General features: G+C 40.4%; 1 protein-coding gene across 2 annotated transcripts in view; it reads left to right on the top strand.

Moving 5' to 3' along the window:
- The window catches only part of TEX11 (testis expressed 11), a 359,673-nt gene that overhangs the window by 70,180 nt on the left and 265,605 nt on the right, over positions 1-23,888 (top strand). For both annotated transcript variants that reach the window (XM_035288474.3, XM_078362393.1), the window contains exon 9: positions 23,222-23,307. In XM_035288474.3, coding sequence (XP_035144365.3) covers positions 23,222-23,307 — 86 coding nt within the window. The remainder of the gene's footprint in view (positions 1-23,221; positions 23,308-23,888) is intronic.

Here is a 23,888-nt window from a genome sequence, read left to right as displayed (position 1 = left end):
AATTCCGTCTTTTTGTCACAGTCATTCTCCATCCAGCTTTGTTCCCTTGGGTGAGGAGTTTTGGTCCTTTCTAGGAGGCGAGGTGTTCTGGTTTCGGGTGTTTTCCTCCTTTTTGCGCTGGTTTCTTCCCGTCTTTGTGGATTTATCCACCTGTCGTCTGTGTAGTTGCTGACTTTTCGATTGGGTCTTTGAGTGGACACCCAGATTGTTGATGATGAAGTATTTCTGTTACTTGGTTTTCCTTCTACCAGTCTAGCCCCTTCACTGTACGACTGCTGAGGTCCACTCCAGGCCCTGCTTGTCTGGGGTGCACCTATAGCAGCTGCGGAACAGTAAGGGATGCTACCAGTTTCTTTTTCTGCTATCTTTGTCCCAGAATGATGCCTGCTAAATGTCAGTCTTTTGGATATAGAGGGGTCAGGGAGCTGCTTGAGGAGACAGTCTGTACCTTATAGCAGCTCAAGTGCTGGCCTGTGAGCTCTGTTGTTCATTCAGGGCTGTTAGGCTGCTATGTTTAATTCTGCTGCAACATAACTCATAAAAAAACCCGTTTTTTCTCAGATGCTCTGTCTGGGGGTGTGGTTGGGGCTTTTCTTGTGAGTGTCCACCGTGCTGTCCTGCTCAGCTAGGAGGCAGTCTAGTCACTATTTGCCTGCCGAGGCTCCGCCCTGCTGGTGTGAGGTCGCCCTGTTGCTGCAGGCTCTGCCCATCTGCTGCGGTCTCCGCCCTGCTGCCACGGGCTACGCCCTGCGGCGGAGTCTCTCTGTTGTACAGGGTTCCTTGGCAACGGCAGGCTGCGTGAGCAATGGGTGTGTACCTCAGTAGGGGCGGTTTGCCTCGGTAATGGCGGACGCCCCTCCCCCACGGAGCTGCGGCCTCAGGGAACCCCTCCATGGGGAGTGTTTGGAATTGTCGTTTTGTTTGTCCCACTGCGTTACCCCAAACGCTGTGGCCCTGGAATCTTCTGGGCTGGCTCACTGTCCAAGTCCCGTTCAGTCTCAAGTTCAGCCCTCCCAAGTCTCAGGTTGCCGGTCCAACAGGGCACCCGGACGAGCGCACTTTGTGCGGAGCACTGTGTAGCGCCGCCACAGCGTGGGCTGCCGCCGCGCCGGCCACTGGCTGCACCAGCCAAAACCTCCGCCTGGCATCCCGCGTCTCCTCTATACCTAGGAATTTCCCTGTTCTGTGGGCAACAAAGATCCGTCTGGAAATGCGGCCCTGACTCACCCCCTCCGCGCATTGACCACGAGCTTCAATCCTGGGTTGTTCTCACAGCGCCATCTTGAGTCCTCTCTATATGTCTTCTTTAGAGAACTATCTAATTAGGTCTTTTGCCCATTTTTTTCGTTGGGTTATTTGTTTACTTGCTATTGAAGTGTTTGAGGTACTTGTATATTTGGAAATAAACTTTATCAGATGTATGATTTGCGGATATTTTCTTCTATTCCTTAGGTTGTCTCTTCACTCGGTTGATTGTTTCTTTTGCTGTGCAGAAACATTTTAGTTTGATACAATCCCATTTTTCTATTTTTCCTTTTGTTACCTGTGGGGGTCATATCCAAAAAAAATATCATTGACCACGGGTCTATCTCTCTCTTTACCTCCAATAATTGTTTTGTATATCTGAGTGCCCCAGTGTTGGGTGCATATATATGTAAAATTGTTATATCTTCTTGCTGAATTGTCCCCTTTACCTTTATATAGTGACCTTTTTTCTCTCTTCTTAAAGTTTTTTCTTGAAATCCATTTTGTCTGATTTAAGTATAGGTACTCCTGCTCTTTTGTGGTTTCCATTGCCATGGAATATCTTTCTTCATCCTTTTACTTTCAATCGATGTGTATTTTCATAGGGGTTGAAGCGTATTTTTTGTAGGCAAGAGATCATTAGGTCTTGTTTTTTTTAAAATCCATTCAGCTATTCTATGTTCTTTGGAGAGTTTAGTCTATTTACATTAAATGCTATTACTGATATGTAAGGACTTATTCCTGCTTCTTTGTTATTTGTTTTCTGATTGTTTTTAGTTTTCTAGTTTTTATTCTATTCTATTTCTTTTTTTCCTGTCTTCCTTTCAGTGAAGGTGATTTTCACTCATGGTATGATTTAATTTCTTGCTTTTTATTTTTTTTGTATTCGTTGTTTGTTTTTCAGTTTCAGGTTACCATGAGGCTTTCAAATGCTATGTTGTAACCCATTATTTTAAAGTGATGACAGTGTAACACTGATTGTATTAACAAAGAGCCAAACACACACACACGCGTGCACACACACACACACTCACCCTAATAAAAACTCTACACTTTAATTTTGTTCCCCTGATTTTTAATTTTTTTAAATGTCTTTTTGTTTTTGTACTGTCTATGTTTTGAAAAGTTGTAGTTAACTATTTCTGGTTGGTTCATCATTTATTCTTTCTACTTAAGTCAAGAGAAGTTTATACCCCACAATTTCAATGTGATACCCATTCTGTGTGCTTACTATTTTTTTTTTTTTGAGATGGAGTATTGCTTTGTTTCCCAGGCTGGAGTGCAGTGGCCTGATCTAGGCTCACTGCAACCTCCGCCTCCTCGGTTTAAGCCATTCTCCTGCCTCAGACTCACGAGTAGCTGGGACGACAGGCACGTTCCACCATTCCTGGCTAATTATTGTATTTTTAGTGGAGATGGGGTTTCACCATATTGGTCAGGCTGATCTCGAACTCCCGATCTCAGGTGATCCACCCGCCTCAGCCTCCCAAAGTGCTGGGATTACAGGTGTGAGCCATCACGCCCAGCTGTGTGCTTACTATTACCAGTGAGTTTTGTACCTTCACATGATTTCTTCTTGCTCATTAACATTTTTTTCTTTCAGATTGAACCACTTCCTTTAGCATTTCTTGTAGGACTTGTCTGGTATTGATGAAATAACTGAGCTTTTGTTTGTCTGGGGAAGTCTTTATTTCTCCCTCATGTTTGAAGGATACTTTCTATGGTTATACTATCCTAGGGTAAACTTTTTTTTCCTTCAGCCCTTTAAATATGTCATGCCTCTCTTTCCTGGCCTGTAAAATTTCCACTGGTAAGTCAGCTGCCAAATGTGTTGAAGTTCCATTGTATGTGATTTTTTTTCTTTTCTTTTACTGTTTTTGGGATTCTTGGTTTATCCTTGACCTTTGGGAGTTTGATTATCAAATGCTTTGAGGTGTTTTTTGGGTTAAATCTGCTTGGTGTTCTATAACCTTCTTATACTTGAATGTTGATATATTTCTTTAAAATGGGGTATTTTCTGATATTATCTCTCAGAATAAACTTCTTACCCATAGCTCTTTTTCTACCTCCTCTTGAAGGCCAATGGATCTTAGATTTGCCCTTTTGAGGTTATATTCTAGATCATATAGGTATACTTCATGCTTTTTTATTCTTTTTTCTTTTGTCTCCTCTGTGTATTTTCAAACAGCCTGTCTCAAAGCTCTAGTTTTCTTCTGCTTGATCGATTCTGCTGCTAAGAGGCTGATATATTCTTCAGCATGTCAATTACATTTTCAACTCCAGAATTTCTGCTTGATTATTTTAAATTCAATCTCTTTGTTAAATTTATCTGATAGAATTCTGAATTCCTTCTTTGTGTTATCTTGCATTTCTTTGAGTTTCCTCATAATAGCTATTTTGAATTCTCTGTCTGAAAAGTCACATATCTCTGTTTCTCCAGAGTTAGTCCCTAAGGTCTTATTTAATTCATTTGGTGAGGTCATGTTTTCCTGGATCGTGTTGATGCTTGTAGATATTCATCAGTGTCTGGGCATTGAAGAGTTAGGTATTTACTGTAGTCCTCTCAGTCTAGGCTTGGTCATGCCTGTCCTTCTTGGGAGGCTTTTCATTATCCAAAGGGACTTGAGCCCCAAGCCTAATAATGGTGTGTTTCCTGCAGACTCATAGAGAGTACTGCCTTGATGACCATGGATAACATCTGAAAGAATTCTTTGGATTACCAAGCAGAAACTCTTGTTCTTTTCCCTTACTTTCTCTGAAACATATGGAATCACTGTTTCTGTGTTCAGCTGGGGGTGTGGTGATGCAAGCACTGGACCCGTACTGTGTTAGACTTAAAGCCAGCACAGCACTGAACTTTGCCCAAGGAAGGCTCTTTTATTTAGGATGGTGAGTTCTCCACCCCCACCCCGGGTGTGTCCAGAGATACTCTCTGGGAACCAGGGATTGGAGTCACAAACTTTAGCAACTTACCTGATGTCTTATTCTACTGCAGTTAAGCTGGCACTTAAATTACAATACAAAGCCCTTCCCACTCTTCCCTCCCTTTTTACAGGCAGAGGAGCCTCTCCCTATGGCCACCACCATCAGTGATTAATGGGGTGTTCTGCTAGGCCACCACCGATGTTCACATAAAGCCCAAGGTCTCTTCCATCAGCTTGGTTTGAATGCTGCCAGGCCTGGGGCTTATCCTTCAGGGCAGGCGGCTCTCTTGTGTCTCAGGACCAGAAATGCTATCCAAGAGTCTACACCTGGATTTGGGGACCCTAAGAGCCAAGCTGGTGCCTAGAGTGCAGTACAAAGTCCTCTTTACTTTTCCTCTGCTTTTCTCAAACCAAAGGAGTCTTTCACTGGAGCCACTACAGCATGAAATGTGCTAGGAATGTGCTGCATGTCCCCTGAAACCAGCGCTTCTCAGAGCCAAAGGCCCATGTTATACTTCCTAGGTCATTAATGGTTATTCCAGGGCTATAACAAGGGTTCTTTAGTCAGCAGGTGATTAATCCTGCCGGGACTGGATTCTTTCCTTCAAGGCAGTGGGTTCCCTTTTGGCCCAGGATGTCTAGAAATGTGGTTTAAGAGCTAGGTCCTGGAATGGGGGCATCACTACTCTGCCCAGTACTCTGTCCTACTCTGGCTGAGATGGTATCCAAGGTGCAAGACCTCTTTACTCTTTCCTACCCTCTCTTTAGGCAGAAGGAAGGAGTTACTTTCATTGCTATGAGCTGTACTGCCTGGGGTTAAGGAAGGGATGGTGCAAGCCCTCCCTTTGCTGTGCCAGCTTGTGTCTCCCTAGGTCGCATGGTAAGTTCACTGGCTCTAAGCCCAGCCTCACACTAGGAGTTGCCTAGGAATTGCAGTCCTTGTGCCCTAGCCTGCCATTCAAGTTTTCATAAGACCCCAGACCACTTCAGCCCACAGTGGCAAGGCTTGCCAATAAACTTAAGTTTCCGCCACTGGGCTGAAGGGTAATTCTCCTGTGGCTAAAGCTGGTCCAAATGCTCCCTCTGTGCACAGGTGCTGACTGAATCCAGCATGGCTTTTTTCTCCACTGTGACTATGCAGCACTGAGTTCAATGTAAAGTCCCCCAGTCGCTGTGCTCTTCCTCTGCAAAGTGCACAGATTCTGTCTCTGCATAGCTGCTGCCAGGGGATGGGGGAGGGGTGGCCTTAGCGATTCAAGACTGTTTCTCCTGCCCTCTTCAATGCCGCTTTCCACAATATGTAGTTAAAACCAGGTACTGTGAGTGTTCACCTGATTTTGGTTCTTGTGATGGTGCTTTTCTGTGTGCCGATAGTTCTGAAAATTTGGTGTTAGAGTGGAGGGGATGAATGATGCAGGCTTTTAGGTTTTGCTCCACCCTTATTTTAACATCTATTTTGTTTTGAGACAGAGTTTTGCTCTTGTTGCCCAGGCTGGAGTGCAATGGCGCAGTCTCGGCTCACTGCAACCTCTGCTTCCAAGGTTCAAACAATTCTCCTGCCTCAGCCTCCCACGTAGCTGAGATTACAGGTGGCTGCCATTACACCAACTAATTTTTGTATTTTTAGTAGAGATGGGGTTTCACTGTGTTGGCCAGGCTGGTCACGAACTCCTGACCTCAAGTGATCCACTCACCTTGGCCTCCCAAAGTGCTAGGATTACAGGCGTGAGCCACAGTGCCTGGCCGGCCAACATCTCTTATAAGGTGACTTTTTTTCTTGAGATGGAGTCTCACTCTGTCGCACCCAGGCTGGAGTGTAGTGGCATGATCTCAGCTCATTGCAACTTCTGCCTCCCGGGTTCAAGCCATTCTCCGGCCTCAGTCTCCCAAAGTGGCTGGGATTACAGGTGCCTACCACTATGCCTGGCTAATTTTTTGTATTTTTAATAAAGATGGGGTTTCGCCATGTTGGCCAGGCTGGTCTCAGAACTCCTGACCTCAAGTGATCTGCCTGCCTTGGCCTCCCAACGTGCTGGGATTACAAGTATGAGGCACTGTGCCTAACCCTTACACATTTTCTATATTACATTTTTGGCTTCTGGGTCTTGTCTAAATTCTGGGGGAGTGTTGATATTTTTATTATGGCCAGGTAATCAATCTGGTAGATTCAGGCAAATTTTAAACTCATTTTTTGTGGGTATGGTTCTAATGTTGTTTCAATTTTGCGGTGCTCTTCAGATTTGTCTTGCATATGCAACCCTCATTGGTCAGTCCTGGTACTTGGCAGAGGTTTATCTGTTAGCTCAGTTATCAAATTTTGTTATGCAAATTAGGTTGAGATTCCTGATTGTTAAGGTTGTAGGATGAGCCTTGAACTTAACCAACTTTATTTTTTTGTTTTTCTGAGCTCCCTCTCTCTTTCTCTCTCTCTCTCGCTCTCTGGTCTTCTTGGTTCTGGTTCTCTCAGCTACCCTTTTCAGTCCTCTAACCAGTAACTATCCATGATCTGCAGTTGCACTGTGACTGAGGCCAAGCAGTAGGAAGACACAGACAGGAAAAAAAGCAGTGGGAGTTCGCCCCATCCTGTGGGATCTGTGGCTGCACTGAATGGAGAGTAAGGTTTTCCTCTCTCAAAGTTTTGAGCATTCTGGTTTCCCCTAGCTACCACTGCTGTTGCCACCATGGGATTGCCTAGGGACTGGGCACAAGAGAATGGAAGAAAGATGAAACAAAAACCAAAATGGAATATTTGAACTTTCTCTGAGCAACTCAAGCCAGATATAGACAAGCACCCTAAGTCTGTACCACAACATTTGCTTCTGAATTTCTGGATGCATTAAGTTTAGGCCAGGGGATATTAGAGGAAAAGAATGGTAAACTTACTACCAGTTTGGTGTTAATTTGAATTCTGGTGTTCTTCCTTTATTTGCCTTCTGCTATTACCTTTTGAGGCCTCAAATAGCTACATGCATTCTGTCTAGGTTTATTGTTTCATTCAGTGGGAGATATAGGGTAGTGCATACTTAACTTTATCTTACTGAAAACTAAAACACTATTTATTTATTTATTTTTACTTTTGTTCTTTTTGTGATAGAGTCTTGCTCTGTTGCCCAGGCTGGAGTGCAGTGGCATGATCTCGGCTCACTGCAACCTCCATCTCTTGGATTCAAGTGATTCTCCTGCCTCACCCTCCTGAGTAGCTGGGACTATAGGCATGCGGGCATGAGCCACTATGCCTGGCTAATTTTTGTGTGTATGCGTGTGTGTATATATATATATATGCATTTAGTAAAGACAGGGTTTCACCATGTTGGCCAGGCTGGTCTCGAATTCCTGACTTCAAGTGATCTGTTTTCCTTGATCTCCCAAAGTGCGGGGATTATAGGTGTGAGTCACTGTGCTCAGTCTAAAACACTATTTTGATGCTTATCTCTTTATACATTTGGCCTTTAAGAGGCCCTTTAAGCTGATTTCTATGTCTTTTTTGGGACGATAGAGTAGTTCACTAGCCTCGTAATCTATTTGTGTCCTTTCAGTTTCCAGCCTCAACTTGTCTTTTTTTGAAATATTTATTTCGGTAGAATTGACAAAAAAAATTAGTATGCATTTAAGGTGCACAACTTGATGTTTTGATATACATACACATTTTGGGATGATCACTGTGATAAAGGTAATGAACATATTAATCACCTCACATAGTTAACATTTTTTGTGGTGTGAACACTTAAGATGTAGTCTCTTAGAAAAATTCAGGTATACAGTACACAATGCAGTGTCATTAACTATAGTCACCATGCTGTGCATTAGATCTCTAGAACTTATTCATCTTCTATATCTGAAACTTTGTACACCATGTATAACATCACCCTATTTGCCCTTCCCCTGAGCCCCTGGCAGCCACCATTTTATTCTCTGCTTCTGCAAGTTTGACTTTTTCATTTCACATATAAATGAGGTCATATGGTATTTGCGTTTCAGTGCCTGGCTTATTTCACTTAGCATAATGTCATTCACATTTATCCATATTGCTTCAAATGAGACAATTTTCTTTTTTTGAGATGGAGTTTCGCTCGTTACCCAGGCTGGAGTGCAATGGCGCAATCTCTGCTCACCGCAACCTCCGCCTCCTGGGTTCAGGCAATTCTCCTGCCTCAGCCTCCTGAGTAGCTTGGATTACAGGCATGAGCCACCATGCCCAGAAAATTTTTTATATTTTTAGTAGAGATGGGGTTTCACCATGTTGACCAGGATGGTCTCGATCTCTTGACCTCGTGATCCACCAGCCTCGGCCTCCCAAAATGCTGGTATTATAGGCTTGAGCCACCACGCCCTGTCTCTTTTCTTTTAAGGCTTTTATTAAGGCTTCAATGTTTGTCCCCCTAGCCCCCAAGCCAACCAAATCTCATGTTGAAATTTCATCTCTAATGTTGGAGGTGGGGCATAGTGGGAGGTGTTTGTATCATGAAGGCAGATCTCTCATGAATGGCTTGTTACAGTCTTCATGGTATTGAGTTAGTTCTCTCTGTAAGGTTTATTGCCGAGTTAAATGAGGAAACAGAGACTGGAGTAAAAAAGTAAAAGCCAATTTATTCAGCTCCCGGGTGAGGTTCTATGGTCTAGGAAAGGGACCAGAGAAGTCGCACTTCTCTTCTTAGGGCATGGGGTTGTATAGGGAGTGGAGGCAGTTGATTGGCTGCGGGGGAAACAAAGCGGAGGTAGTCTCATTGGTTATGAAGGGACTGGGCACGGATGAGGCGAGCCTCCATTGGCAGCCAGGAGGGACTGCTGGCAAGTGGGCTGGCTGAGGACGTACAGGGCAAGCTGCCATAGGGCAGGTCTTGGTGGGATTTTTAAAATTTCGGCGGGGCCGAGTGCCTAATATGCTGATGAGTGCAGGACTGAGATTGGAATGCGGAAATGGGTGTGGGGAGCCCGCGTGGAGAGGCCAGATGTTGAGTAATGTGCTCAGAATGATGACGTAGTATTCAGGTATGGAGAGGAATGGGTGTGTCCATTTGGCCCCCAGCACGGCAACTGGCCTGACACTCTCTATTAGTTCCTGCTAGAGCTGGTTATTTAGAAGAGCCTGGTGTCTCCCTCTGCTCTCTCTCTTTCTTCCACTCTCTAGCCATGTGATTTCTGCACAAGTCAGCTTCTCTTTGCCTTCCACCATGAGTGGAAGCAGCCTGAATCCCTCATCAGAAGCAGATACTGGCACCACCTTGTACAGCCTGTAAAACCGTTAATCAAATAAACCTTTTTTTAAAATAAATTACCCTAGGAGTGATGCAAAATGTGAAAAAAAAATTCTTCCTCAGGTATTCCTTTATAGTGACACAAACTAAGGCTAATATATACATGTGTGTGTATGTGTGTATATATATATAGATAGATAGATAAAACTGTATAACTATATAAGGCTATTATATATATATAATGTGTGTGTGTGTATCCATACCACATTTTCTTTATCCATTTATCCATTAACAGATATTTAGGTTGTTTCCATATCTTGAGTATTGTGAATAATGCTGCAATGAGTATGTGAATGCAGATATCTCAAAATCCTGACTTTAGTTTCTTTGCATACATACAGTTAGCCCTCTGTGACCTGTAACTCAACCAGCTGGGGATTGAAAATACTTGGGAAAAAAGGATGGTTGCAGCTGTTCTGAACATGTATATACTTTTTCCTACTACTTTCCTCTTCCTACTGAATACAGTTGTTACACTGTATTATTTATATTATTCCCTAAATAATGCAGTATAAAAATTATTTACATAGAATATTCATTGTATTAGATATTATGAGTAACCTAGAGATGATGTAAAGTATATGAGGATGTTTGTAGGTTATATGCAAATACTATGCCATTTTATATAAGGGAATTGAGTATCTGTGGATTTTGGTATCCATAGAGGGTCCTGGAACAAATCCCCAGCAGATACTGAGAGATGACTATACCTAGAAGTGAAATGGCTATATCATATCATAGTTTTATTATATTTTTAGTAACCTGTTACTATTTTGCATAATAGTTGTACAAATTTACATTGGCAACAGTGTACAAGGGCTCCCTAGTCTCCATTCCTCAATGACACATTATCTTTTGACTTTTTAGTAATAGTAATACAAACAGGTATGGGGTGATGTTTCCTCGTGGTGTTGATTTGAATTTCTCTGATGATTTAGTGTATTAGTCCATTCTCACATTGGTATAAAGAACTACCAGAGACTGGGTAATTTATAAAGAAAAGTGGTTTACTTGGCTCACAATTCCACAGGCTGTACAGCAAGAATTGCTTAGGGGAATCTCTGGGGACTTACAATCAGGGCAGAAGGTGAAGGGGAAGCTGGCACATCCTACATGACTGGAGCAAGAGGAAGAGAGAATGAAGGGGGAAGTGCTACACAATTTCAAACTAAATCTCATTAGAACTCATTATCATGAGAATAGCAAGAGGGAAATCCACCCTCATGATCCAATCACCTCCCACTAGGCCTCTCCCTCAGCGCTGGGGATTACAATTCAACATGAGATTTGGGTGGGAACACAGAGCCAAACCATACCAATTAGTAATGTTGAACACTTTTTCATACGCCTGTTGGCCATTTGTATATTTTCTTTGATGAAGGGTCTATGCAGATCATTTTCCCATTTTTAAATTGAGCTATCTGCTTTTTGTTTGTTTGTGCTATAGAGTTGTATGAGTTTCTTAAATATCTTGCACATTAATTCCTCATCAGATATATAGTTCGCAAATATTTTGTCTCATTTTGTAGGATACTTTTTCACTCTGTTGATGGAGTTTCTTTGCTGTGCAGCAGAAGCATTTTAGTCTGATATAATTTCACTTGTTTATTTTTGGTTTTGGTACCTGTGTTATTAGAGTCATATACAAAAACTCATTGCCAAGACCAATGTCAAGAAGCTTTTCCCTTGAGTTTTATGGTTTCAGGTATGAAGTCTGATATGGTTTGGATATTTGTCACTCCAAATCTCATGTCAAAGTGTAATGTCCAATGTTGGAGGTGGGCCCTGAATGGATCTTGGTGGTGGATCCCTTATGAATAGCTTTGTGCTGACCTCACAATAGTGAGTTCTCACTGAGTTCACATGAGATCTGGTTTTTTAAAACAGTGTGTGGCACCTCCCCCCTCACTGTCTTGCTCCTGTTTTTGCTGTGTGTCATGCTGGCTATTCACCCCTTCTTCCTGCCACTATCTTGCTCCTGTTCTTGTCATGTGACATGCTGGTTCTTGTTTGCCCTCCTGAGGCCCTCATCAGAAGCTGGCCATGATTATAAGCACTCATCAGAAGCTGAGAAGATGTTGGTGCCATTCTTGTACAGCCTGCAGAACCATGAGCCAATTAAACCTCTTTTCTTTATAAATTACCCAGTCTCAAGTATTTCTTTATAGCAATGCAAGAACAGCCTAATACAAAGTCTTTAACTTATTCTGAAATGATTTTTGTATATAGTGTGATATATGGATCCAATTTCATTATTTTGCATGTTGATATTCATCAACACTCTTTACTGAAGAGACTGTCCTTTCTTCATTGGGTGTTCTTGGCACTCATGTTGAAGATCAGTTGCCTGTGAATGTGTGGATTTATTTCTGGCTCTTCTATTCTGTTCCATTTATGTCTGTTTTTATTCCAGTACCACACTGTTTTGATTACTATATCTTTGTAATATATTTTGAAATGAGGAAGTGTGATGCCCCTAGGTTTGTACTTGTGCAAGATTTTTTTGGCTATTTGGATTCTTTTATGATTTTATATGAATTTTAGGATTATTTTTCCTATCTATAAAGAATGCCATTAGGATTTTGATGGTAATACATTGAATCCGTAGATTCTTTTGGGTAGTATGGACATTTTAACAATATTAATTATTCCAATCCATGGATGTGGGATGTCTTTCCATTTATCTATGTGCTCTTTAATTTCCTTCACTAATGTTTTATACTTTTCACTGTAGAAGTCTTTCACCTCTTTAAGTTTATTGCTAAGTATTTTATTTTTTGTTGCTATTATAAATGTATTGTTTTCTTAAGCTTCCTCTTAGATAGTTTGTTGTTAGTGTATAAAAATGTCACTGGTACTTATATGTTGATTTGGTATCCTGCTACTTTCATGAATTTATTTATTAGTTTTAACTTTTTTTGTTGAGTTTTTAGGATTCTCAAAATATATGATCATGTCTTTTCAAGCACGGATGATTTTACCCTTCCTTCTCATTTGGATGTTTTTTTTTTTTTTCTTTTTCTTGCCTAGTTGCTGTTGCTGGGACTTTTAGTACTTTTTTGAATAGAAGTGTTGAGGGATGGGCTTCCTTGCCTTATACTAGATCTTGGAGGAAAAGCTTTCTTTTTTCCCCCATCAATTGTGATGTTAGCTGTGGTATTTCGTTTATGGCCTTTTGTATTGAGTTATGTTCCTTGTACACCTATTTTGTTGAGAGTGTTCATGTTTAATGAATGTTGAATTTTGTCAAATGCTTTTTCTGCATCTATTGAAATAATCATGTGATTTTAATCTTTGATTTTGTTAATATAGTATTTATCACAGTGATTTTCACGTGTTAAACCATGCTTATATTATTGAGGATTTTTGCATCTATGTTCATCAGAGAAATTGGCCTGCAGTTTTCTTTTCCTCTGGTGTCCTTGTCTTGCTTTAGTATCAGAGTAATGCTGATTTCATAAAATGAACTTGGAAATATTCCTCCTTCTTTTTTTGGAAGAATTTGAGAAGGGTTTGTTTTAATTCTATGAATGTTTGGTAGGATACACCAGTGAAGCCATTTAGTACTGGGATTTTTTTTTTTTCTGGGGGAGTTTTTTGATTATTGATTCAATCTCTTTATTTGTTATTGGTCTATTGTTTCTCTTTCTTCTTGGTTCAGTGTTGTTAGGCTGTATGTTTCTAAGAATTTAGAAGTAGTCACCTCTTTCAGACTTTATAGACTAGTTTTGTTAGGGAAAAATCTTCACCTGTCGGTGTGTGCAGCTGTGCTAGGTTGGTGAGATGTGTGGTGGTGCTAGTCCTGGATGCGTATGGGAATGCTAATCCAAGAAGTATGTGGTGGTGTGGGACCAGGGAGTGCATGTTGCCACCAGCTCAAAGGGGGATTCTTGGCATCACCTCGGGGGCGGGGGCTCAGTAGCACAGGCTCCAGGTAAGTGCATTGGTGTGGGCTTTGGGTGGCTCCAGCAGCTGAGGTTCACTTTGGCGAAAGACTGTGGGGGGTCCTCCCTGTGAAGGCTGAAATAGTCCTCAGTGGAAGGCTTCTGGAATTTTCCTGTTCTCCTTTTCCTTCATTTTCGAACTCATAGCTGAAAGAATACCTTCAGATATTGAACTATTCTGGCCTAGGGGATGGAGTGATGCAGGCAAAATAAAACTGTTCTGTTCTTCCTACTGTTTTCTATGTGGTTATCCTCAGATTTGCTTCAGCTTCCTCTTTTTATTTTTCTCTGAGACAAGGTCTCGCTTTGTCACCCATACTGGAGTGCAGTGGTGCAAAAACAGCTCACTGCAGCTTCAACCTCCTGGGCTCAAGTGATTCTTCTACCTCAGCCAGCCCTACCTCCCTCTGTGTAGCTGGGACCGCAGCACATCTGGATAATTTTTGTATTTTTTTGTAGAGATGGGGTTTCACCATGTTGTCCAGTCTGGATTTGAACTCCTGGGTTTAAGCAATCCTCCCACCTTGGCCTTCCAAAGTGCTGGGATCACAGGCTCTGGAGCTCTCTGAGAACTGTTTCACCCTGTATATAGTTTTAAATCATTGCTTTTATGGAAGACACTAGGGCTGTGATCTCTTAGTCTGCCATGTTGCTGGTTTTACTTGACTTTTATGTGTGTTTGGGCACAATAAAATATTCCAGGCTTATTTTGTACTTCCTTTCGTTTTTTTCTTTTCCCCTTTCTCCTTTCCCCTTTCCTTTCCTTTCCTCCTTTTTACTTTCCTTTGCTTTTTCCTTTTTCCTTTCTTGAGACAGTGTCTCACTCTGTCACGCAGGCTGGAGTGTAGTGATGTGGTCTCAGTCACTCTGTCACGAAGACCGAGTCACTGATGCTGGAGTGCAGTGGCATGATCTTGACTCACTGCAACTACCTCCTTCCAGGTTCAAGCGATTCTCCTGCCTCAGCCTCTTGAGTAGCTGGCATTACAGGCGTGTCCCACCATGCCCAGCTAATTTTTGTATTTTTAGCTCACTGCAGCCTTGATTTCCCGGGCTCAAGCGATCTTCCCACCTCAGCCTTCTGAGTAGCTGGACTACAGGCACTTGTGTGCTTTCTTGATCAAGCCATGAAATTAGCTATTTATCTCAGGAGTCCTTATTTGTTTTAGTAGAAAATCTTATTTAGAAGCCAAGATCTGTTCATTACGCATCCTTACTGCTTTTGGGATGTCACTGCTCTAGCAGACCCTCTCAATGGAAAGAGCATATGTATACATATACATACACACTCATACATGTCCATTACATTTATCTGTATTATCTATCTAATCTATCTATCATCTGTCATCTCTAATATACTGAAAACCATATCTTCCATTTCAATCCAACAACAAAATATTCATTCTAATTTTGTATATTTCTAATTCTCTTCTTTTATAACAAAATCTTGGCTTCAATTATCCTTAATACATTTATGTATTTAATCAGTATCCCTGTCTGTTACCAATCTCCCATGTTCTCTGCCACTCTATTCACTATGAGGACGTCCTCTTCTCCATGCTCATACTCTGACTCTTCATTTTGGGTTTCTCTTCCTGGGTGGTTACCCTCTTCCCTCTGCTCTGACTCCCTTTGCCTTACCATTATTTCATGTGTGTACTCTCTCACCCTGTTTGGGCTCTCAATCTACATGCTCATCTCCGGGTGGAAGAATAACACCCCTTTTTTGGAGACAGAGTCTCACTCACTCTGTCACCCAGGCTGGAGTGCAATGGTGTGATCTTGGCTTACCGCAACTACCGCCTCTCAGGTCCAAGCAATTCTCCTGCTTCAGCTTCCCGAGTAGCTGGGATTACAGGCATGCACTATCATTCCTGGCTAAGTTTTGTAGTTTTAGTAGAGCTGGGGTTTCACCATGTTGGCCAGGCTGGTCTCAAACTCCTGACCTCAAGTGATCTTCCTGCCTTAGCCTCCCAAAGTGCCGGGATTACAGGCATGAGAATACTTTCTTATATTAGAATGATCACATAGAATTTTTCCAGGGAGACCACTCAGTTTTCAGAATCTCCATCCCTCTGGAGAATTATAGAAGTATAAAAATAAATTTTTTAAATACTTGTTATTCAAGTGGGCACTGCTATAGGAAGAGAAAGTACATAAAGAATGGATACCAGTCACTAATTGAAGTAACTCAGGAATGGAAAACCAAACATTGTATTTTCTCACTTATAAGTGGGAGCTAGGCTATGAGGATGCAAAGGCATAAAAATGACACAATGGACTTTGGGGACTCGAGGAAAGGATGGGAAGGGGAGGATGGATAGAAGACTACAAATTGGGTGCAGTTTATACTGCTCAGGTGATGGGTGCAGAAAAATCTCACAAATCACCATCAAAGAACTTACTAATGTAACTAAACACCACCTGTTCTCCAATCACCTATGGAAATAAAATGTTTTAAAAAGTTAAAATTTTAGAAAGATGTATTTAATCCTTTTACGATGATTTTTATGAAGTCCTAAAGAATCAAAACCAAGAAAACATACTCTTAAGCAAGTCAAACTTAATTAACTACTATTTTAAAGTAAATATATGCCACACAGCACTTGTAGAAGCTTGATAAAGGTGTGAAGTTCAACAATGAAATGGATAGCAATGCAGTAGTCCCCCCTTATCCATGGAGAACATGTTTTAAGATGTACAGTGGATACCTGAAACTGAGGATAGTACCAAATCCTATATACTATGTTTTTCCTATATATACATACTTATGATAATTTAAATTTATAAATTAGACACTGAAAAACATGAGTAGTGCTACTAATAAAATAGAATAATTATAACAATATCCTGTAATAAAGGTTAAGTGAATGTGGTCTCTCTCTTTCAAAATACTTTTTTTAAAAAAATTATACTCATTCTTCTTTCCTTGGATAACTGAAGCCATGCCAGGAGGTGGTTACCATGGATGGGGGGAACTACTGTAATAGTTTAGTGTCAAGCTTCTATAAGTGTATAGTAAAAAATTTATTAACTGGAATAACTGGGATACAGTGATGTTTTATTTAATGGAGCTTCCATATTTAGTGAGAGTTAGAAAATTCTTATATTTTGAACATTTATTTTAAAAAATGTTTGCATATACTTACTTTTATAAGTAGAACATATCAAAGGATTCTTTCTTTGATATTTGAGACTCATGCAATTAATTACTCAAGACAGTGTTCATGATCTCCATACAGCCTTGTAGGAGGAGTTACTCACTAGTATGGTAGTTGTGAGACATTTCACTGCTCTGAAAATCAGTATCCTCATCTATGAAGTGAGAGTGTATGACAACATGGTCTCAAAGATCACTTCATTATAAAAATTCCTAGTCCTCAATTTAGAGAAGCCCTGAGCCATAGCACAGAGGGTATGTGTGCCTATGTATGTTTTTTTTTTTTTTTTTTTTTTTTTTTTGAGACGGATTTTCGCTCTTGTTACCCAGGCTGGAGTGCAATGGCGCAATCTCGGCTCACCGCAACCTCTGCCTCCTGGGTTCAGGCAATTCTCCTGCCTCAGCCTCCCGAGTAGCTGGGATTACAGGCACGCACCACCGTGCCCAGCTAATTTTTTGTATTTTTAGTAGAGACGGGGTTTCACCATCTTGACCAGGATGGTCCCAATCTGCTGACCTCGTGATCCACCCGCCTCGGCCTCCCAAAGTGCTGGGATTACAGGCTTGAGCCACCGCGCCCGGCCGTATGTATTTTTTATAATAAATCTCTGATAGCAGCTCATTTACATAATTCTTTACCTCTTTCTCCTTTTAATCAGAATTTTATTTTGAGTAGTTTGTAGGCTTTGGCCTTCCTTTTTTAATCTTTCATTTCTATCTTCAGTTTCTTCTAGAATTTATCTTCTGTATAGAGTTTTACTTCATTGTGAAGCTTTTATTTACAAAAGGAAAACGGACAATTGATCTCTGAAACTCTTTGAAGTAATTTATTCAAGATTTAACTAGATTTCATTGCTGCTCTGTGGGACATAAAGCTTCTAAATGATATCTAGGCTGCTTACTCTTTATTACAATTCTTTTATTCTCTCTTGCCTATTCAGATTTACCATTTTGTAGCCAAATATTTGAAAGATAATGTGTAAATATTCTGTACCTTTCTCTCTGTAGTAAAATCTAATCTCTTGGCACATAAATGAATTACTCATCTTGACGTAAAATTCGGTTTTCTCCCTGTTATGGGCTAGTAGGCATATAATTGCTTTCTGCAGACCTTTCTGCTCACTGCTTTACGTATTTCGGAGAGCCTAATCACTTAAGATTATCTAGTTTCATCCCAAACTCAAAATCATTTGAGCCTTAAAAATGACTCATTGGAATTTTTGTAATGACATGTTCCATAAATTTTAAGTGAGTCATATACTTTTAAAGAAATATGTACAGTATATGGAAAGATTGGCCAGATTTGTTCATGGTTTTGAGGCTCTTTGTGTAGCCATTAGAACATTTGTGATTCATTCTAACAAATATTAGTGCTGGTTTTTACCCACGTTGTCACCGTTATTTTTTTAAGTATAAGGTTTATTTTTAATGCCTACTTGTTACATGTATTTTTTTTTTTATCTGTGTGTATCTATACATAGTTTAAAGAGTACAATAGCAAAGACCTGGAATCAACCCAAATGCCCATCGATGATAGATTGGACAGGGAAAATGTGGCACATAGACACCATGGAATACTATGCAGCCATAAAAAATGATGAGTTTGTGTCCTTTGTAGGGACATGGATGAACCTGGAAACCATCATTCTCAGCAAACTGACACAAGAACAGAAAATCAAACACCGCACGTTCTCACTCATAGGTGGGTGTTGAACAGTGAGAACACATGGACACAGGGAAGGGAGTATCACACACTGGGGTCTGTGGGGGAGAAATAGGAGAGAGACAGTGGGGGGTGGGGAATTGGGGAGGGATAATATGGGGAGAAATGCCAGATATAGGTGACGGGGAGGAAGGCAGCAAACCACACTGCCATGTGTGAACCTATGCAACAATCTTACATGTTCTTCACATGTACCCCAAAACCTAAAATGCAATAAAATAAATAAATAATTAAAAAGAGTAAAATAAGTTTACAGTTCTTGTTACAAAATTACCAGTACCTGTGAAAACTTAGCTGGTCTTGGTGGCAGGTGCCTATAATTGTAGCTATTTGGGTGATTGAGGCACAAGAATGGGTTGAACCTGGGAGACAGAGGTTACAGTGAGTTGAGAATGCACTAGGCACTTCAGCCTGGGCGACAGAGCAAGACTCTATTTCAAAAAATAGAACAAAAAAATTCTGAAAAACCAAGACCACCAGTACCCATCCCCACTTATAATTTTTATTTCACATAACAGCTATTTTCAGTTATTTTAGTTGGCTCTTTTTGTATTTACCTCCATATATCTTCATAGTGTTCTGTTTTTAATTTTTTATTTTTTTTATTGCATTCTGGTTTTGGGTTACATTTGAAGAACATGCAAGATTGTTGCATAGGTACACACATGGCAATGTGATGTGCTGCCTTCCTCCCTATCACCTATATCTGGTATTTCTCCCCATGCTATCTCTCCCCAGCTCCCCACCCACCGCTGTCCCTCCCCTATTTCTCCAGTGTGTGATGCTCCCCTCCCTGTGTCTATGTGTTCTCATTGTTCAACACCCACCTATGAGTGAGAACGTGCGGTGTTTGATTTTCTGTTCTTGTGTCAGTTTGATGAGAATGATGGTTTCCAGCTTCATCCATGTCCCTACAAAGGACACGAACTCATTGTTTTTGATGGCTGCATAATATTCCATGGTGTATATGTGCCACATTTTCCCTGTCCAGTCTATCATCGATGGGCATTTGGGTTGCTTCCAGGTCTTTGCTATTGTAAACAGTGCTGCAGTGAACATTCGTGTGCATGTGTCCTTATAGTAGAACTATTTATAATCCTTTGGATATATACCCAGTAATGGGATTGCTAGGTCAAATGGAATTTCTATTTCTAGGTCTTTGAGGAATTGCCACACTGTCTTCCACAATGGTTGAACTAATTTACACTCCCACCAACAGTGTAAAAGTGTTCCTTTTCCTCCACATCTTCACCAGCATTTGTTGCCTCCAGATTTTTTAATGATCGCCACTCTAACTGGCATGAGGTGGTATCTCAATGTAGTTTTGATTTGCATTTCTCTAATGACCAGTGAGGATGAGCATTGTTTCATGTTTGTTGGCCTCATGTATGTCTTCTTTTGTAAAGTGTGATCAGGGTACTCTTGTTGGATCTTGCTGATAAGGAGAGTGCCCATTCCAGAGCCTTTGCCCCTGCCCAGTGAGTGGGTCAACTGCAAGCCCTGAAGGCAGTCACAGCTTTCTCGGCCTCCTTGTGGACCACATCCGGGACAGAATCAACCAGCTTGGCCCCTTCTGTGTAGTGGCCTTTCGCCCAGTTGTTGCTTGCAGACTGACCAAAAACAAAGTTGCCTGGTCTCAATTTCTGGCCAAAAGGACCTGAGCGAACAGAGTCCATGGTTCCAGGTTGTAGATCGACCAGGATGGCACGAGGAACATATTTGCCACCTGTGACTTCATTGTAGTACACGGAGATGCAGTCCAGCTGCAGGTCGCTGTCCCCGTGGTAGGTGCCAGTGGGGTCGATGCCATGTTCATCACTGATCACCTCCCAGAACTTGGCATCGATCTAGTTGCCACACTGATCCGCCTGGATGTGCACGATTTTCCTGATGGTTAAAATTTAATTTTTTTCTTGCCTCAAGGTATGTACAGGGCAAAAAAAAATAATAATAATAATTCTTTCTCTCTGCTGGTCGCAGGCTGAAAGGCTGGAATGCACCCCCAGAGGCTGGAGCAGTGAGGTGCGAACGCGACGGCAGGAAGGTTCTCTATATAGTATTCTTATACTGCTGCTTGATTTTTTTACTTTTAGATACTATATATTGACTTCTGATTTACAAGATGAATTTAGTTCCTTTTCTTTTTTTCTCTACCCCTAACACTTCTTGTCACTCCATCATCTCTATATAGTTATGTCATAACTTTGGTTTGATTCATATTTAGTGTTTACACTCCAGTGTTTATGTAAATACTATCATAGTTGAATCTTATAAAGTACTATGATAACGTTTCTTTTCTTTCACAAAAGTTTCTTTTTCCCTGTAGTGAACTGTATTGATTTTCCTGATTACTTAGTATTTCATGTACTCGGTATTTTTTTCCCCCTAATTATGTAAACTTCTTTTCAATATGTTAGAATATATTAGTTATTTTATCTGTTTCACTTGCTTAAAGAAATAGCTGTCAGTTTCTAATCTTCTCTAATCTACAGATTGTTATGTAAGCATCCCGTTCAGTTATCGTTTTGCGATTTTCCTCCTCCATTGACTTGGGAATTCCTTTCAACTGCCTGTTAGATTGTAACCCTGTTTCTTGAATCCTATGTTCTTTCTTTTTCTGATTTTACTCCCTAAATATTGTGGGACATATCCTTCAGTAGTTTCTTGAGAATGGTTGCACGGGATGAAAATTGTTAGAAGAGTTTGCATGTCTAAACATTTTTTTTGTACCATCATAATTTATGCTTTCACGGGATATAAAATTTGGACTTGGAGATAATTTTTTCTGAGTATTTTGAAAACATTAGTTAGATTCTCATCTAGCCTCCAATGTGAGTATTGAGAAATGTGTTGCAATTTTATTTTATTTTTTTTTACTTTTTTTAAATATAAAATTTTTACTTTTGTTGGTATATGGTACGTGTATATATTTATGGGGTACATAAGATGTTTTGATATAAGCATGCAATTGATAATATTCATGTAATGGAAAATGGAGTATTTGTCCCTTTAGGCATTTATCCTTTGTGTTACAAACAATCCAATTATACTGTTTTATTTTAAAATGTGTATTATTTATATGATAATAATTTATCCTTTGTGTTACAAACAATCCAATTATACTGTGTTATTTTAAAATGTGTATTATTTATATGATAATTTATCCTTTGTGTTACAAACAATCCAATTATACTGTGTTATTTTAAAATGTGTATTATTTATATAATAATAATTATTATTATTATTATTTTGAGACGGAGTCTCTCTCTGTTGCCCAGGTTGGAGTGCAGTGGCATGATCTCGGCTCACTGCAATCTCTGCCTCCTAGGTTCAAGCGGTTCTCCTGCCTCAGCCTCCTGAGTAGCTGGGATTACAGGCGCCTGACACCACACCCAACTAAGTTTTGTATTTTTAGTAGAGACAGGGTTTCACCATGTTGGCCAGGATGGTCTCAAACTCCTAACCTCAAGTGATCCACCCACCTTGGCCTCCCAAAGTGCTGGGATTTAAGGCTTGAGCCACCGTGCACAGCTTAAAATTTATAATTTAATTATTATTGACCGTAGTCACCCTGTAATGCTATTAAATACTTGGTCTTATTTATTCTTTCTTTCTGTTTTCTTTTCTTTTTTTTTTTTTTTTTTTTTGAGACAGAGTCTCATTCTGTCACCCAGGCTGGAGTGCAGTGGCATGATCTTGGCTCACTGCAACCTCTGCCTCCTGGGTTCAAGAGATTTTTCTGCCTCAGCCTCCTGAGTAGCTGGGATTACAGGCATTTGACACCATGGTGGGCTAATTTTTACATTGTTAGTAGAGACGTGGGTTTCACCATTTTGGCCAGGCTGGTCTTGAACTCCTGGCCTGAAGCAATCCACCTGCCTTGGGCTCTCAAAGTGCTGAGATTACAGGCGTGTGCCACCATGCTTTGCTTATGCTTTATTTTAGACTCAAATATATAGTAGATCTGATGTGCTCAGACATACATATTGATTTTCTGCCATCTGAATATACTGTAATTCAAAGGGAAGCTTTTTTGAAGCAAGACAGGTCTTTACACATTACTTATGAATAACTTGCTTCAGATCTTGGATTCCCAGTTGAGGATCTGTTTCTGTAGTCTTATTCTGGTAAAACTTATAAAATACTTTTTATATGGGTATAATCAATTTCTAGATAGACAATTTTTATAAACACTGCGGGGATATTTGGATAAATTATTAGCATTAAAATTTCTCCTATGCAGTTTCTTAGTATTTTGAGAGATGAAAATTGGGTAAAACATGGCATTAATGCAGGGACTGGGATGCCGATTCCTATGGCACCACTCACATACTTGTTCCTACTTTTATCTCAATGGTAATTTATCTAAAGAAAATAATTGTTGTTGCTCAAAAGTGTCCATGAAACTAATTATTTCTAAATAAGTATTTTGACTAGATAGTGCTTTAGATACATTATAGAACTTCAGAATTTTTTAAGTTGTCTCAATTTTGAAAAAAAAAAAAAAAAAAGAAAACCGTTCATTTCCCCCTCACTCCTCATCAATAGTGATTTTTTGTCTTTCAATGTCCTTCCTGCTCTAGTGCCTTTAACTGGATCTGGCAGCCAAAAGCAGGGTTTTAGCCTGCCCTTTGGCTGGACAATTATTGGGTCTCTCATTTCTTGTTACAAAGGATCTTTTAACTTCTATTAGTAATTTATTGTAATACTTTTTCATACATAACTAATTCCCCATCCTGAATGTTTTGCAGTTTATCCTTACACAAATTGAGAGGTTTTGACAAGGAAGCTTATTTTGATATATAGGATATATTAAGTATGTTTTTGTTTGTTTGTTTTTTGAGATGAAGTTTTGCTCTGCCTCCTAGGTTAGAGTGTAGTGGCACGGTCATGGCTCACTGACACCTCTGCCTCCCAAAGTGTGTTGGGTTTATGGAAATCATGAATCTGATGCATTTTTTTTATTGCAGGTTTCATATCTTCATGAACTCTGTTACAAGTTTGGAGCAGAAACCCAGAAGAATAATAAATATGAAGAAAGTTCTTTCTGGCTTAGGTAACGTAAAAAATGAATGTAAATTCAGGAATATTATCATAGATGTCAGTTAATATTTACTGTAGAGTACTTGGGCAGTTTAAACCTTCTCTGACTTCAGAAGCCAATATGCTATGTTTATTTACTCTTTTAACATGTATTGTTTATTATTCTTACACATTGCCAGTTCATAGTTCATAGAAAAATGTGTTTTCTTCTTTTTCTTTCGTTCTTTCTTTTTTCAAACAGGGTATCTCATCTCTCTGTTACCCAGGCTGGAGTTCAGTGGCATGATCTCTGCTCACTGCAACCTCTTTCTCCTGGGGTCAAGTGATCCTCTGACCTCAGTCAGCCTCCCAAGTAGCTGGGACCACAGGCATGTGCCACCATGCTTGGCTAATTTTATCTATCTTTGGTAGACAGGGGATTTCACCACATTGCCCAGGCTGGTCTCAAACTCCTGAGCTCAGGCAATCCACCTGCCTCGGTCTCCCAACGTGCTGGGATTACAGGTGTGAGCCACCACTCCCGGCCAGTGTTCTTTTCTTAATATGAGAGCTTACTCCTTTTCCCCCATTCCTCCTTTATATCTCTATCAGGAG

Source organism: Callithrix jacchus, chromosome X, assembly GCF_049354715.1.
Source record: "Callithrix jacchus isolate 240 chromosome X, calJac240_pri, whole genome shotgun sequence".
In the NCBI taxonomy this organism is placed as follows: domain Eukaryota; kingdom Metazoa; phylum Chordata; class Mammalia; order Primates; family Cebidae; genus Callithrix; species Callithrix jacchus.
Note: the sequence above shows the minus strand (reverse complement) of the source record. Positions and strands in the feature narration are given on the sequence as shown.